At 33.5% G+C, this 16,221-nt stretch overlaps 1 protein-coding gene across 3 annotated transcripts in view; it reads right to left on the reverse strand.

The window, feature by feature from the left end:
- KIFAP3 (kinesin associated protein 3) overlaps positions 1-16,221 on the reverse strand; it is a 139,667-nt gene that overhangs the window by 64,190 nt on the left and 59,256 nt on the right. For all 3 annotated transcript variants that reach the window (XM_065935676.1, XM_065935675.1, XM_065935673.1), the window contains one exon: positions 452-552. In XM_065935676.1, the coding sequence (XP_065791748.1) occupies positions 452-552 (101 nt within the window). The remainder of the gene's footprint in view (positions 1-451; positions 553-16,221) is intronic.

Below are 16,221 nucleotides of genomic sequence, written 5' to 3' on the forward strand. Positions count from 1 at the left end.
AAAAACCCCAGACATTCCATTTTAGAGAAATGATAGTATCTAGTGTTGTTAAAAGTGAAATGATAGTTCGGAGAAATCAACTCATGTCTTCTTGGAAGGTAATTTGGTCATATTGTGTCAAACACACAAAATACCTTTTGACCTAGTAATTCTACTTTTAGGAATTAAAACTAAGTAAAAAATGAAGATATGACTAAGCTTCTATATACTATGATTTTTATTCCACATTATTTCATTTGCTTACATATGTTTACTTACATCAGCTTTCATGGGATAAACTAGAAAGTTATTTTCATTTTTATACTGTCTGTACTTTCAGACTGTATATAACAAATTTATACTATTTTTAGGAGGAATTTTTAAAAGAAAATAGCTATTTGACAAATCAAGAGAAGAAAGCAAAAAACACATTTTTTTAATGCTTTTTTAAGAAAACACTTAAACCACTCACCTGTGGTATGCAGTCAGTATATGCAAACATTGATTTAAAGCGATCATCCATGCTTATGTGGTAAAGAACACACATTGCTATTTGTTTGTAGTTTTCATTGCCTGGAAATAAGACATCATGGATATGGTGAGATTTTATATTACGTTATGCCTTGCATGCAATGACCACAAAGAAATTAATTTTTGTATAACACACTCAATGCATTAAAACTTTTAAACTACAGAATCAATAAAAATCCTTATACAAATCCTAATTTAGAAGATATGAAATTTTTCTAATTTAGAAAAATATGAAAAATTTGAGCTTCCTATTTCAATTTCCCTGCTTGCCACAACTAGAGGAAAGCCTGCCCAGCCAGGAAGACCTAACACAGCCAAAAGTTAGTTGAGCAAGCTCGGGGAGTTGGTGATGGACAGGGACGCCTGCATGCTACAAGGAGGGGTTGCAAGGAGTTGGACACGACTGAGCAACTGAACTGGACTGATTTGAATTCCAAAGTCTGGAGCACACCAACTGTGAAATATCACTAAGCTCCAAGAAATTGCATGTATTTTACAAGGTATACTTTTGAAAAAAGTTAATCACAAACTGAAGAATTAATTGTTCTCAGCAGCCCACTAAAATATATATTTGGCCACTGGCCTCCCTATCCCTCCTGTTTTATCAAAATATGTAATTAACACATTTCAGTGATAATGTACAATTAATATAGTAAACAAAAAAGTTTATTTAATGTCTATGAATCAGAAACTGGAAAAATAACATAAATGATAAAAAGTAGAACAGTATTTGCAACATTAAAAAAATACATGACTATAAATTGCTAAAGGGTATAATATAGACTAATAAGCATAGTCTAACAATTGTCTTAGAACTTCGAGGTAAGATTCTCATTTTATACACCTTGAAACTGAAAAAAGGAAAGTGAATCATATATCATAGGTTTGAAAAATAAAATGAAACTTGAATATGTCATTTAATCCTTCTACATGCTTTCATATACCATATTTTAAGGATCTTTATATAATCTCAAAGTCAGTGACAAAACTTGAGCTAGAAAAGTTGTTTTGCTAAAAAGTTTTATCCAAAAAATAATATTCTTTAAAAAAATTTTTGGTTATAAGAAAATCCTGGGAGATACTTGGAATTTTAAAAAAATCAAGTATGTACATAAATTTAATTAATATATCAAGAAAATTTTAAATATATTCTAACAAGGAAGATAATTTCAGCAACTTTATTCTTCTGTCTACTATAGTACAAAATTACTAAAATACTTTGTATTTTTTAATAATACTAATTTATATTCTTATTGAATTTTTCAGATATTAGATATATCTTTCTAAGGTGGTTAGCAATTCTTAGAGGACATAAACTTTGGTATTCTTACAGGCTTAGTATATGTAGTTTTCTCAAAAAATATCTGCTGATTGATTCTATTTTTAATATTTAAGAAGCAAGGTGAGACTGGGTTGCAATGCCCTTCTCCAGGCGATCTTCCCAACCCAAGGATTCACCTGGGTCTCTCACACTGCAGCAGATTCTTTACTGTCTGAGCCACCAGAGAAGCTGTTATAGTTAACAATACTGTATTGTATATTTGAAAGTTACTAAGAGAATATATCTTAAAAGTTCTCACAACCAGAAAAAAAGTATTGTGTGAGGTGATAGATGTGGTAACTAACCTTAACTTACCTTACAGTGGTATGGTTAACTAACCTTATATCTAAACTTAACATATTTTACTATATATATACATATCAAGTTATCACCTTAAACTTACAATTGTTACATCAACTAGATTTCAATAAAGCTGGGAAAAAACACAATGTTATGTTTAAAAAAATCAGAGGCTAAAACTGAAAAAATAAGCACGAAGATGTCACTGGTTTTACAAGATCTTCAGATGTGACAGAGAAGTATTTTAAGTAAAATTTCCAAGGGTCTTTTACAGGTAAATTTAAGAAATATAGTGAGCCTCTCTCTATCATCTTGTTTTCCTGGAGCTTATTATATGTTAGACAAAAATATATCATATGCTAAGAAAGAACAACGTGAATCTTCAAAACAGTATGTCAAATCAATCTTGTCATCTTTATGTGTCAGATGGGGAACCTAACAGAGAAAAATACTTCCTACACAGCCATGCTAAGCAACTGAACAGGGCTTTAAACACAGGTCTCTCTGACTCAAAAATCTTCACCAGAGGTGAAGTTATATACACCAAAGGTATGTTACAATATCTCTCAAATAGTTTTGTATCATAAGGTGAAATGGTCTTTCAAGAGATATTACTAGCAGGTATAAAAGATTGACATACACTGACATATGATAGGATAAAGCACATTTTTAAAACAATTTTTTAAAAATCAAGACTTTTGCATCTTTTTAAATTGTTTGGCTAGAACCTATTTCCAAGGACTCTCAATATTAATGTAAAAATAACTTCTTGGCATAAAACGAAAACAGTAAAATCTAGCATATGCTTGTCAGATGAATACATACTAGTAAACATTTTCATCTTAACTAAAAATCTATGAATTCACTATACTCAACCACTTGGAATATAATATATGCAGAACCTACATTTGGAGGAAAATGTAATTCAAAAATTGTGAAATAACTCCAAGAAAGAGAAAAGTAGAGACTAACTGGGTATTCCCAACTTCATTATTCTGCTTGGGATGAGAGCAATCTAAACAGAAAAGACTTGAGTTTGCATGATATGCAGATTAAAAATGAAAAATTCCAACTTTCTTCTCTAGAGAGGAAAAGTATCTCTTAGGGTTTTGGTCAGAGTATATATACTTTACAGTATTTAGCTTTTCATCTGGGGTTGAGATATTTAAAAATCTTTTTAAGGAAGTTCCAATAGTAAACTCAATATTCTGAAGGCACAATCTCTTTCCTTGCTATTCCAGTTTCTTTCTGTATGCTGTTCAGCTGTGGGTAGGTTCGAGTCCTACTTAGATTTTACAAAATATTATTTGAAGGTATTTTTCTCTATGTAATGGATTCACTGATAAGTGGAATTCTAAGTCACGCAACTTAGTAAATGGTAAAAGAAACAGAGGAATCAATATCCAAAATAAAAGATTCTTCAACATCAAAGTAAATCATCAAATATTAAAATTCAGAATGGCACTAAGAATGAAATACAGAGAAGTGAATTTGCTCAGTCATATGTGACTCTTTGTGATCCCATGGACTGTAGCCTAGCAGGCTCCTCCATCCGTGGCATTTTCCAGGCGAAAGTAGTGGAGTGGGTTGCCATTTCCTTCTCCAGGGGATCTTCCCGAGCCAGGGATCAAATCCAGGTCTCCTGCATTGCAGGCAGACGCTTTACCCTCTGAGCTACCAGGGAAGCCATACTAAATAAATGGTAAAAGAAACAGAGAACTGAATATACAAAATAAAAGATTTTTTAATATGAAAGTAAATCATCAAACATTAAAACTCAGAGTAGCACTAAGAATGAAATAGGATGCTGTTTTGTTTGAGAAGAGTCTGTCTACTGCAGGTATTAGTTAAAAGATCCTAAACTACAGTGTTCTCATGGTACATCCATTTATGAAAGGCGAGAGGAAACAGATTCACCTTTAAGAGATCTGTGCCTCATAAATAGGATAACAAGGAAGGTTTTCTAGAGCAAATTATACGTGTGTGTGTATACACACACACAAATATGTATTATATGTGACTATGTATCTATATCTTTATCACTTACAAAGGACAACTCAGGAGAAAGGGTATGTGACATAATAGAAAGTCTGTAGTCCTAAAATTACATTTTAAAAAAATAGATAAATGACATATGCCAGAAACATCTCAGATACAATAGCTTATTAATACACTACTTTCTTTTTTTAAAACAGCAAAACCCTCTAGTTTCAAAAAGTAGGATGATTCATTGTGCTACCTGTTCTAACTCTGTTCTTCTGTGCTTGCTTTCTTTTTCTCCTCTCCCCATATTCATGGGACAGAGAAAGGTGAAAGCTCCTTGAGTTCTCCTATACCTTCCTAATTCTTCTTTATCTGTGATCTTCTATTGAAAAAAATCTCAGCACTAGAGGAATCGGGTGGAGAGGGAGGTGGGATGGGGGACCGGGATGGGGAATACGTATAACTCTATGACTGATTCATATCAATGTATGACAAAACCCACTGAAAAATTAAAAAAAAAAATCTCTGAATATATCCCTAATTTCCTGTAATCTTTACCTAAAATTATCATCATAATCCCAGAACGTGCTAAAACGAAAGGACTGAAGGGAATAGAAGTTTAAGGGATATGAGGCTATCCCAAAAGACTGGTGGACAGCCAATGTTTACATAACTACAATTCTTTGAGAGAGGGGAAGACAGTATTAAGCAAACTTGATAGTTCCTACTGTATGTTAAGCATGTATTTTCTCATTTAACCCTTAAAACAACTGAAGAGGTAGGTACTATCTTTGATTTGGAGATGAGTTGATGACATTCATTAAGGTTACGAATCCTTCAAAAGGAAACAGTGATGAATCTTAAGATTCGAACCTAGGTCTGACTATAAAGTCTGTGTGCATGTACTCTCTAAGTAGGCCTTCCAGGAAACAGCAGAAAGGGTGAAATAAAACCTAATAAACAGGAATTATTGTCATTATTCCTTAGAGGCACAGTACAGAAAGGAAATGCAGTTAAGAAGGGACTCTATAGGATCTGGGGGTCTTGGGGGAAAAAACATAAGAAGATGATAGAAGAGGGGATGAAGGGAGATGAAAGGCAGAAAAGTAATCTGTTATTTATCAGAGTACCTGTGTCCAGATGCAATAGGTTCCAAATGGATGAAAAATCCTGACGGGGACAAATTTACATTGTCTCCTGAGCAGTATGGGAGACTAGATCTATAAGCCGTTCTGAAAGTCATCCTCACTGAATTGGACAAGAACTGCTGTCAAACAGATTGATTTTATGAGAAAAGCGAGGTGCTAAAAGCTTAAAAGTTGAATAAACTGGTAAATAGAGGCAGTATAACATTGTTCAAAGCCCAGACCCTAGAGGCTGACTGCTTGGGTTCAATTTGTGGCTCTGCCACTTACTAGGAAAAATGGCCTTCTGAGTGTTACTTAAATTTTCTGTGCTTCAGTTTCTTCATCTGTGAGACTGGAATAACAACCGTATCTATCCCAAAGAGTTGGTATGCAAGGATTAGGTGAGAGAATCCTGGCAAAACAATTAGTATTGAGTCTGATACACAATAAACTGATTCAATAAATGTCATTACTTACTATTATTATGTTGAAAATAATGTTTCTGTTTTACCGAGAGAACACTATTCTTGCATTTTCTTTTTAAATTTATTTTTAATTGAAGGATAATTACAATATTGTGTTGGTTTCTGCCATATCACGTTTTCCTAATATATATGCTCTTTGTGGTTTTCTATCCTCAAGATTTGACTGTAGTTTAGAGGTAACGCAGGTTTAAGAAGCAGCCAAGATTCCTCTGAGATGGCTATACAGGGTTCACAGGTATATTCTGCCCCTGCAGCTGAGCCACTTGCTCCCAGTCACTTTCCAATAAAGCTCTGTTATACCCAAAGCACGGTCTTAGGAGAGTCATCTTCTGTCTCAAGGTTCTGTTCAGTGACCCCTATATCTGCTTCATCTGAACCCTTCATCAGCCTCTCATTCTCACAGGCTTATAAACCCCGAAGCAGAACAAAAATTGGGGAAAAAAAATTATCAAAGGAGAGCTAACTGTCACCAGTATCTGTTCTTCCACCACCACTACCACAAACACACTGTGAACCTCTCTTCCTTCTGTCCTGTAACAGAACTTAATTTCACTCCTAGAGTAGGGAACAGCTGTGGAGGTGATGGGCTATAAGATGAAAGGATACAGAGAGAAAAGTCTGAAAACACAGACGACAAACCTCACAATTAACTAAATTAATTCACTTATCTTTAAGTAGCATGTCCCAGGCAAATAAAATGTATAGGTGTTTCCCATTTGTTTGAGCTGAGCACAACTGGACAACAGAAACTGAAATACAACCAGCACTATACCAGAGATACATTTCTTTTCCCCTTGAGTGAAGCGTGAAAGGGGGTGATGACAGATCTAAGGGACTACAACACTGTACCCAGAGGTCTATATACCCAATTTGCTGAGATGTCTTCTAGATTTTATCTGGGTAAAGGTTCAATCAATTGATTTGCAAATATCTATGAAATTGATTTTCTTCTCATTCTGTATTTGTTTAGGGAATGAAAAAAGATACAAAATGATACTTGTCCTTTTATTAAAAAATGATGCAAATATTTTATAAATTGTCTTGTTACCTATATATTACCTTGATGGTTCTAACTCTTATTTTATGGTTACAAATCACATATTTCCAATCTCCCCTAAAGAACTGCAAGATAGGAAAATTATAGTATATGAACCACAGGTATCTTACTCATTGAATCATAAATGACTATACAAATGATTGACTGCTTGAAAAAACACAGCCTATACCTTAATGGCATCTAGCAGATATCTGACAGATATAGCAGAAGGACAAAGCATTGAAGGAAAAAAGTGAATACCTGGAGGGAGAAGGTGTCTGGAAATAAACCAAATTCCTCTCTTCAAACACAGCTGCACACAGAAAGTAGAGGCAGCCAACATGTATTATTAACTATTACTTAAAAACAAATTTAAAGATCACATAGCAATAAACAGCCATTAAGAGAGATTAAATGGTCCAAGCAAAATTAAGGCTTATCCTTAATAGTCTTCTTCACTCGCTGGTAGAAAAGATGTGTTCTTAAAAAACAAATCCCCCCAAATTCTTGCATATCCTAAAGGAATCTGGGGCAGGGAGTTACAATTTTCCCATAAGAACTCATGATTAAGAACCATAAACTCTAGCTAACCAACTATGATTTCTCCACATCCTACAAATGGCAGACATTTCAAAAGGGTTCCTTTAAGACTTATAGACATCAATTTTTCCCTAATGGCATCCCAAGTTAAAACAGTCTGCCAATAGTTGCTATGCTGGCGTAGCACCAAAGGCTCTGTGAATTTTGAGCAGAGCAGTGAAAAGATTGAATATTTTGGGAACTAAGGTCCTTAATGACTAGAGGTGGCTTAGTCAGATCTGCTCAAGTAATAAGCACAGGATGAAAAAAAAAAACAGCCTAGTCATTATGATTCCTTTGGTATTTATGGTAATAAACATGAATCATGATGAACTCACTGGCTATTAAATGCAGAGGTCATAAGTACTTCGATAGGATTTCCACAGGAATTCACCGTTAATTAACTGGATCATTATTTGAAAGCGTTACTGAATTATCTTAGCAGTTGTGCAGCCATTCGCCTCAAAATTGGTCATTCCCAGCTGAGGGCAGTTAATGCCTTAACAAACTGGTCATTAACTCCAGCAACTGATTTTGTGGGAATTACTGCACTTATAATATACATTCAAGATTTTTTTTTTCTTTTTAAAGAAATTTGCAGCTGTAGTTCAGCTGGAGCAGCTGAAGGAGGAAAAAAGTCCACTCTGGTTGCTCTCATGACCGATTTTCTGCCAATTAAAGGGCAAACGCATGCTGATGGGTTCTGAATTTTAAAATGTCTTCAGTTTTTTTTTCATCTCAAGTGATTAGTAAAAATACCATTTAGCTACTAATTTTGTAAGACACTTGGGATTTTCCACTCACAGTTCAGTCAAGCAGAAACATGAGTTCTGAACACCAGAACTCAAAGCCAAATTTCCGCTGCTGCAGTAGACCCAGCCCAACACTTTGTAAAAACAGAGTGAGAACACAAGTTATGGGCCACATTATTAGCCAGATTCTGATTCCCTTCTGCACTCCATGTCTTCGTTCAAAGCAGAAAATTCCCTTTGAAGTCACAAAGGGTCCATGAAAAGATAAGAGAAGTGGGAATATGAACACCCCTTTATTAGAATACAGCAGCATTAAGGTGATGAATTACCCCTGGAAAGTCTATGTGTATAGCATACTTCAAAATTCATAAGTGCCTAAATTTACAGTAGAGTTGGAGCCCTTAATGCTCTATCAATATAGTGAAAAATGTCACAGGGAAAATCACCACTTAAAAGATAACTGCCACAATTACTGAACATATATATTAACTATATTGAAATACACTAAAAATATATTGCAAGTATACTAGACATTCTTTTGTACATGTTTCCATATCATTTTTTGTTTAACTTATTAGAGCACATACTGCAGATACATAACCAGCATGACTAGATAGATAGCGTTAGTTAAAACTAGAATTTGGAGAGACCAATTTTTAAGATTGCAACTCTACTGGATAGTCTTCTCTTCTAGAATGGAATGTTCAGTCATTTCTAACAGAGATTTGATATTAATAGATAAAAGCCAAGAGTTTTTAACCATGAGTTGGGGAGGGATGACAGAATTTATAGGTTACAATGATCAGTATGAAAACAAATGTAACAGTTTTGTGATACAATGGTTTATGGAAGATTTTTGTGCCCAATTACTTAATTTAAAAATTGTAACAAAACTTAAATTATAAATCTACCATTAAGCTTAATAGTTCTGTCACATTAAGACATATTCATAAAATAAGTACTCCAAAATTCAGCACTTTTGACATATTTTCACTCTTTTTTACTATGTGCTGTGCTGTGCTTAGTCACTCAGTCATGCCCAACTCTGAGACCTTTTGGAATTGTAACCCGCCAGACTCCTCTGTCCATGGGATTTTTTAGGCAAGAATATTGGAGTGGTTTGCCATTTCCTCCTCCAGGGGATCTTCCCATCCCAGGGATCAAATCCACATCCCCTGGGTCTTCTGCATTGCAGGCAGATTCTCTGCCAGCTGAACCATCAGGGAAGCCCTTTCTTTTTAGTATGTACAAATGTACGTTTTGCCATGTGATTTATTTTTAAAATATTTTCAATGTTTCAATTATTTTATTACCTTGTCTGGAGTATTCTTTTATCCACAGCATACTACAACTTATTTACAATACACTACAAAACATGCACGCTTGTAGTACAAATGATAAGGTCCAAAATAAAGCCCTCAACAATGGCTGCTTTCAAGCCTATAGGCTCACATCTTTCACTTAATGTGCTTTGGTCAGCTTTTACCACCTAGAAATGGAGACACCCCAGGCAATATTCACACACGGAGTATTGGAACCAGCTGGTGATAGAAGAATCCTAAGAAAAAAGGCTTCTTGATTTAATTGGGAAAACAGGAGGAAGCATAAATTTTACTGCCATTAATAACTTCAAGCAATCTTGATATGACTCTACTTCACCCTGACGGCCAGACATGTGCTTTTTGTTAAAGTGTTTGCCACATCTGACCCCTATTGTTTGCTCACTTGATCAGGTAAGAAAACGTAGGTTTATTTATAGGATAAATGAGGCCTATTAAAATTGAGAAACAGTGTAGTAGTCTATAGGAGCTACGTACTGAAATAGATGTGTGAAATTCCATAACAGTTGTGTAATAAACAGGCCAAATAAAGTTATAAAAAAAACTACTTTAAGTTTCTTAAAGAAATCATCATAAAGGCAACTTAGTATTTAAAAAATGAAAAATGGTTCCTATTGGAAAACCTTCTGACCATTTTGCTTTTAATAAACAAGTCAGAAAAGGTTATTTATAAAATATTAATCTGTTTATAAAGACAAGCTTTTTTCTTCATTTTATGATACTTTATAAATTAAGTCATATTCATATATAATGAAAAGTTAAGTAAACTTTATGAGGGAATTTCAAGAGTGTTTAGAATTTAACTTTTAAAATTTTATCTTAAAGACATATGACAGAATGGTCAAAGAAAATAACCCTTAATTTTTAAGTGATCAAAGTTTAGAGTTTAACAGTATCTACTCTGCTGATCTCCAACAATAAGGAAAATCAGACTTGTTTCAACCGGAAGAAATCAAACATTTATCACTTAACTTTTGACCTGGTCTGACTCCCTACATGCTGATAAAATCTTTCTACAGCCTTGGAAAATGCCCTGAAACCCAGATTACCTAATTAATCCAGATCAAGATGAATCAGGTGCTATTCTAACTCTTAAAACCATTCTGGGTCTACTCACATAATGTAGAAAAATTTATATCCATTTAGAATACCCTAGAAACTAATTTATCTTCAACTGAAGAGAATATGGTCTAACATTTGGATTCATTTTGAAATGATTCATGTGTAATTGTGAAACAGGCATGACAAAGTGCTACTGAATCTAGGAATCCTAATTTTTCTGCCATAACCAATAAAATTAGTTTCAGCAAATTAGCACAGATTCACAATCCTCAACTGTAAAGAAATCAAAAGGAAAGAAAAGAAATGGGATGACAGCTAAAAGGTAAATGAGTGAAGAGTCAAGAAGAATCTTTATTAAGATGGATGAAATGATGGCACAATTGTATTTGATGGGAATGATCTAATAGAGAGGGAAAGTTAATAATGTGGGACAGAGGGGAACTTCTGGAGCAAGAATCTTGAGTAGGAGAGAGAATGGAATAGGGAGGGAGTACGGCTTATGGTAAGAGTAGGGGCAAGTGCGTAACAATGGGACAGAAGCAAAGTGCGGACACAGATGCAGGCAGGAGGGTAAGTGTGGCAACAGAAACTCATGGAAATTCTCTTCTACCGCTTCTACTTTCTCAGTGAAATAGGAAGCAAAAGAATGTAATGAGATGAGGATAAGGTGCTGGGTTTAGAAGAAGGTGGAGGAATCAAATTCTCACCTAAAAGAAAGGGAGAATGATTAGACAAAGGAAACAGGATAACTGCTGGGCAGCACTGAAGGTCTAGTATTGATTATCCAGATGCTAGATTACCTAGATTATCTTTATGCGCTGTCCCTCTGAGCTCAGGGTCTTCTATTTTCATCTTCCTATACTGTGCCATGTATCTCCAAACCTTCATGAAGCACCAAAGAAACTGGTAAAAATGATTCTTACTAAGATGTGAGTGGATGAACACTTAGATGTTCAAAGGGCAAGGCAAGAAATAAGTAAATGTCTAAATTTAAGAGAAAATCAGGAGTACCCTATGGGAATAGGAGTGCTTGGATCTTGCCTAGAAATCCAAATATAAGATTAAGAAAACGTATTTTGGCAAAACCAAGTATGTCTTACAGCTAGATTTAACCTGCTAATTTGAGACTCCTGACATACTGTCACTATGAGGAGTGCTTGCATTTAATATGAATTAAAAGCTTTAAAAGAATGCTCTAATTCACTGGTTTTCAAACTATGTTTTGAGGATCCCCAAAGAGGATCCACAATGTCACACCATTTTATAATACTACTAATACATTATTTTCATTTTTTTACTCTCATTATTTCATAAAAGGCTACATGACATAATATATATGACATATATGACATGATTTCACAATATATTGTTGAGGGAGATATGAGAGCCAGATGTTGTCTGACTGTAAAGAGATTTGCAAAATCTCCCTGCTCTCAGAAATTTCTGGAAAAGGGTTCTTTTTCATAAAAATATTTATGTTAACATATAGCAGGTTATTTTAAAATAAATATGTAACATTTTGTCTTATTTTTGAATATAATAAATGTCCATAAACATAACTCCACATAAACCAAAAATAGTGGGGGTCCTTAATTATTTTTAAGAGTATAAAAATGTCCTGAGACCAAAAGTTTGAAACCATTGAATTCCAGCAATCTCCTAATAACAGGGAACTTACAAAAGAGCAGAGAAAGTGTGGAAAGTGGTGATTGCCTGTAATTTACAGGTAGCTACCTAATCTGCCTAATCATTAGATTGGTTGTGCTTATTCTATTTTTATTTTAACACATGCAAAAATTCATGTTTATAACATAAGACTTGCATATTTTGTAAAGTTTATTCCATTGAGTTTAAATGCCTCTGAAAATCAAGTTAAAACTGAAAGACTGACATGAAAATGCAGAACATTACTCAATTTAAAATACACATCAATGTCATTCACAAAAGGTGAAAAACAGTGTAAATAAATTTAAAACTGTCCCAAAGAGTTCATCAGTGAACTGTGGCAGTTTCTTAATGAAATCATTAAGCATGCACTCTGTAATACACTGCTTCTGTGATATTTAAGCTTTATGCACGAAGCAATGTCACGATGAACTAGGCTCTTCTGGGGAATACGTGTAACTCTATGGCTGATTCATATCAATGTATGACAAAACCCACTGGAAAAAAAAATAACTAAATAAAATTAAAAAAATAAAATTAAATTAAATTAAATAAAAAAAAAAAAAAGAAAACATTTCAGTTGTATTTGTATGCTTGCTTCTATGCTAACACCATCCCCAAACACATTAAACAGTACTCAGTGTATGAAGCAGCAAAACTATAGCACCTCTCAGGAGGTACAAAAACATTATTTGCCTGGTGCATCTGACAAAAAGCTATTAAAATTTAGCTTTTCAAGTTACTTTTGAAACAGTATCAGTGCATTCTCTAGGGAACTGAAGAATACACTATGACAAGGAATTTCCTTGCCATTTCCCAACCCAGGATAATATGACATAAGGAAGCACTCTTGAGACATATCAATGTCAAATGGTTTAAGGACTTATGACAAGGGAATTTTTCTTTTAATGATATGATTCCTAGATGAGCCAAAAATCTTTAAACACTTTATAAAACTTAACTCAATATCATAAGAAACTCGAACAAACTGTCTAACAATTATATAAATAAAGCTAAACTTTGTAGGTCCAATTCAATTTGCATATAATTACAATTGATGAAACCATCGGCTATGATGGGTCTCCCAGATGGTAATGTAGTTACTAAGCATAAGAAACTATGTCAAATACAGGGATTAATAGACCTGAAAAGATTATAAATTGATACTGAACTAAGTAGGGATAAATTTAAGATCCTTATGAAATATTAAGAAATCAAAAAGTCAAATAAGTGAATAATTTTGGTGGTATTTAGGCAAATAAAACAAAGGAACTTAGATATAAATTTTTATAATCTTTGGATACTAGGTTTTCCAAGGACCCAAATAAAAGTTTTGAAATATTTTGCGAGACAATGCCTTCTTTCTCTATGCCTAGGAAAAGATCACAACTATTCAAGAAAATTGATTTCAGGATAAATCAACAAACAATTTAAATGATCATTTCTAAAATTCCTTATCAACCCTTTTATATGTTCCTGATGTCAAAGGAAAAAGCTAAATTCAAAATTTCTAAAAAAAAAATACTCATGTGATAAAACAGTACTAATAAAATTTTTGGTTTCATTAAGAGCCTCACATGTCAAAAGAGCTGACCTATAGCACAATTTCTCCTTAACCTTTAATAGTTATTCAAATCACAAAACCTTCCACAAGTAGATTTTTTTTTCCAGTTATTCAGCAATTCTCACAACAGCAGGGGTCGCAATGTACTAGTTAAAAGTTTCAGGATCCAAAGGAAAGGGATTAAATGTTCATATAGTGCAGCTTTATTAAAGCCTGAAAGATTCATGATTCATTATTCTCCAGTTAAAATAATCTATTATTAATCATACGAAGACTTTTCAGTTATGGGCTCCCCAAATAATAGTAAATAAACCTACTTAAAATCATAGCATTTCCAGTTGAAACTGCATCCTTTAAAAATCATTTCTGAAAAGTTCTACCAGATGTACAACTTTACAAAAGTGCTTTTGCATTTTGCCTCCTTAAAAAATTAAGTAATTTCTATATATAATGTTAAATTCAGTCATTTGTCAACTTGAACATATACTGAATAAAGAATTTGTTTCTAATGAAGAAAGCAAACTGACCAGTGATATTATATTATATACTAAATGCTCTTTAATTCCTTCTTGATAACTACAGTGAAGGAAATGTAACTCAAGTTCTTCAAATACTTGATTTACAGAAGGTTTTTTCCTCTTTCCAAAAAAATTTCAGTTCCATGGAATCATTCCAAGTGCCAGCCAAGAAGTAACCTAGAATAATGTAGATTATCTACTGATGTGTTAACTTTAATTTAACACATTAAAAATCCAAGAGATTGATATTTCTGAAGATTTGAAGGGAAAGAAGTATAATCACTTTCCCTAGTTCAGCTGTCTAACTGAACATCAAATCAACCAGAGGACATAAAATCAATGATTAAGTCATAAGTAGAATTTAAAAAGAATAAAAAATAGAAAATATACCACCCTGCACATAGAAATGGTAAATACTGCTTCATGAATATTTAAAAATTACATATTAAACAAAATGTGCAATATTTATTGCAAAACAATGTATTTCAATATACACACATATATACATACAAACATATATATACATGCACATGTGAGTACTGGGTTGCAATGTAAAGTATGATACTATAGTTTGGGATAAAAGATATTTGAAAGGCACTGCTCTAGATGAATTATTTCTTATGTCTTTAAAATCACTTGTCAGGAAATTATTTTGTCTACACTACATATAATTTCTTTGAACACAGCAAAGAGCATGATCAAACAAAATGGGTTTTTTTACAGTTAAAAGAAATGTTACAAAGTCCATGCAATAAACGTTACTAGGAAGAGAACCATTTGGGCACTCATTTGGAATTCAGTTTTAACAAAATATAAATTTCAAGTAAGTTTAGTTGTTGGTTTCCAAGACAAAAGGAGATTAGAAATATATCATTAAAGGAAAGGAAAATTGCTGCCATGGAATTGCTGTTGGTAAAGAAGAAATGAGAACTGACAGCCAAGGACAAGAGAGGAAAACAGAAAAACTGTATATAAAAATTAAGAATATATGGCATTCTGGGGTCATTTAGCAAGGGGGAATACTTGAGCTGTTAATATTTACAGCCCTGTATAATAAATTATCTTCAGAATTACAAGCTTTAGTCGATGATAACAAAAACAGTAGGGAACACTTATACAGCACTTGAGCCCAACACTCTGGCTCCAAAGCCCATGGTTTTAACCACTACATTATACTGCTTCTCAATAAAAGTTTAAATTACATTTATGTATTAAAGTAAATTTAAGGAAATGTTTAAGAAAAGAATGATGTAATTAAATTTTCAATACAAAAGGATTACATATTCTTAATGGTATAAGCCTGAAAAACAAACATCAATAAAGACCCATTTCCGGATATCAATTATTTGTGTTCTATGTACTTTTACAGTAATTTCACATATAATATTGCTAATATTCACTAATATTCACTGTACTATATCATTTAACCTTCCCTATTATATACCATTATTCTCTACAAACTGGAGATGAGAAAACTGACATATGGGTTAAGTGATTTGTACAATATCACATAGCTAGTAACTGATGAAACTAACACTCAAAGTCATGTAGTCTGGCTCCAGAATTCTAGCTTTTATTCTATGTGCTTCGTGCTACTGTAGTTGCTAGGTATGCTATATATGGTAATATTTGCAATAATGTCACAGGATGTACTTTCAAGAGATTCTGGTAATCCTGGAAACCCAGCTAAAATTCAGGAAAATTTAAAAGTGTCTTTCAGGATCATTAGGCTACTTGCTCACCAGTGTTCCAGTTCTAATCCTTTCAAGCATTTGTCCACCCCCTTAAAATTCTATATGGCTATGTGATTTGCTTTATCAATGGAAATGTGAACAAAAATGACATTTTACCTGAAAATGGAAGCCTTTAAGTTTGCAATTTTCTATTTTCTCTGTTCTCCCTTCTCTGGTGCCATGGTGACCTGGAGGCTCTGTCAATTTGAGTCCTTGACTGATGCTAACTAACATGGACCACCACTT

This window comes from Muntiacus reevesi, chromosome 5 (assembly GCF_963930625.1).
Source record: "Muntiacus reevesi chromosome 5, mMunRee1.1, whole genome shotgun sequence".
In the NCBI taxonomy this organism is placed as follows: Eukaryota; Metazoa; Chordata; class Mammalia; order Artiodactyla; family Cervidae; genus Muntiacus; species Muntiacus reevesi.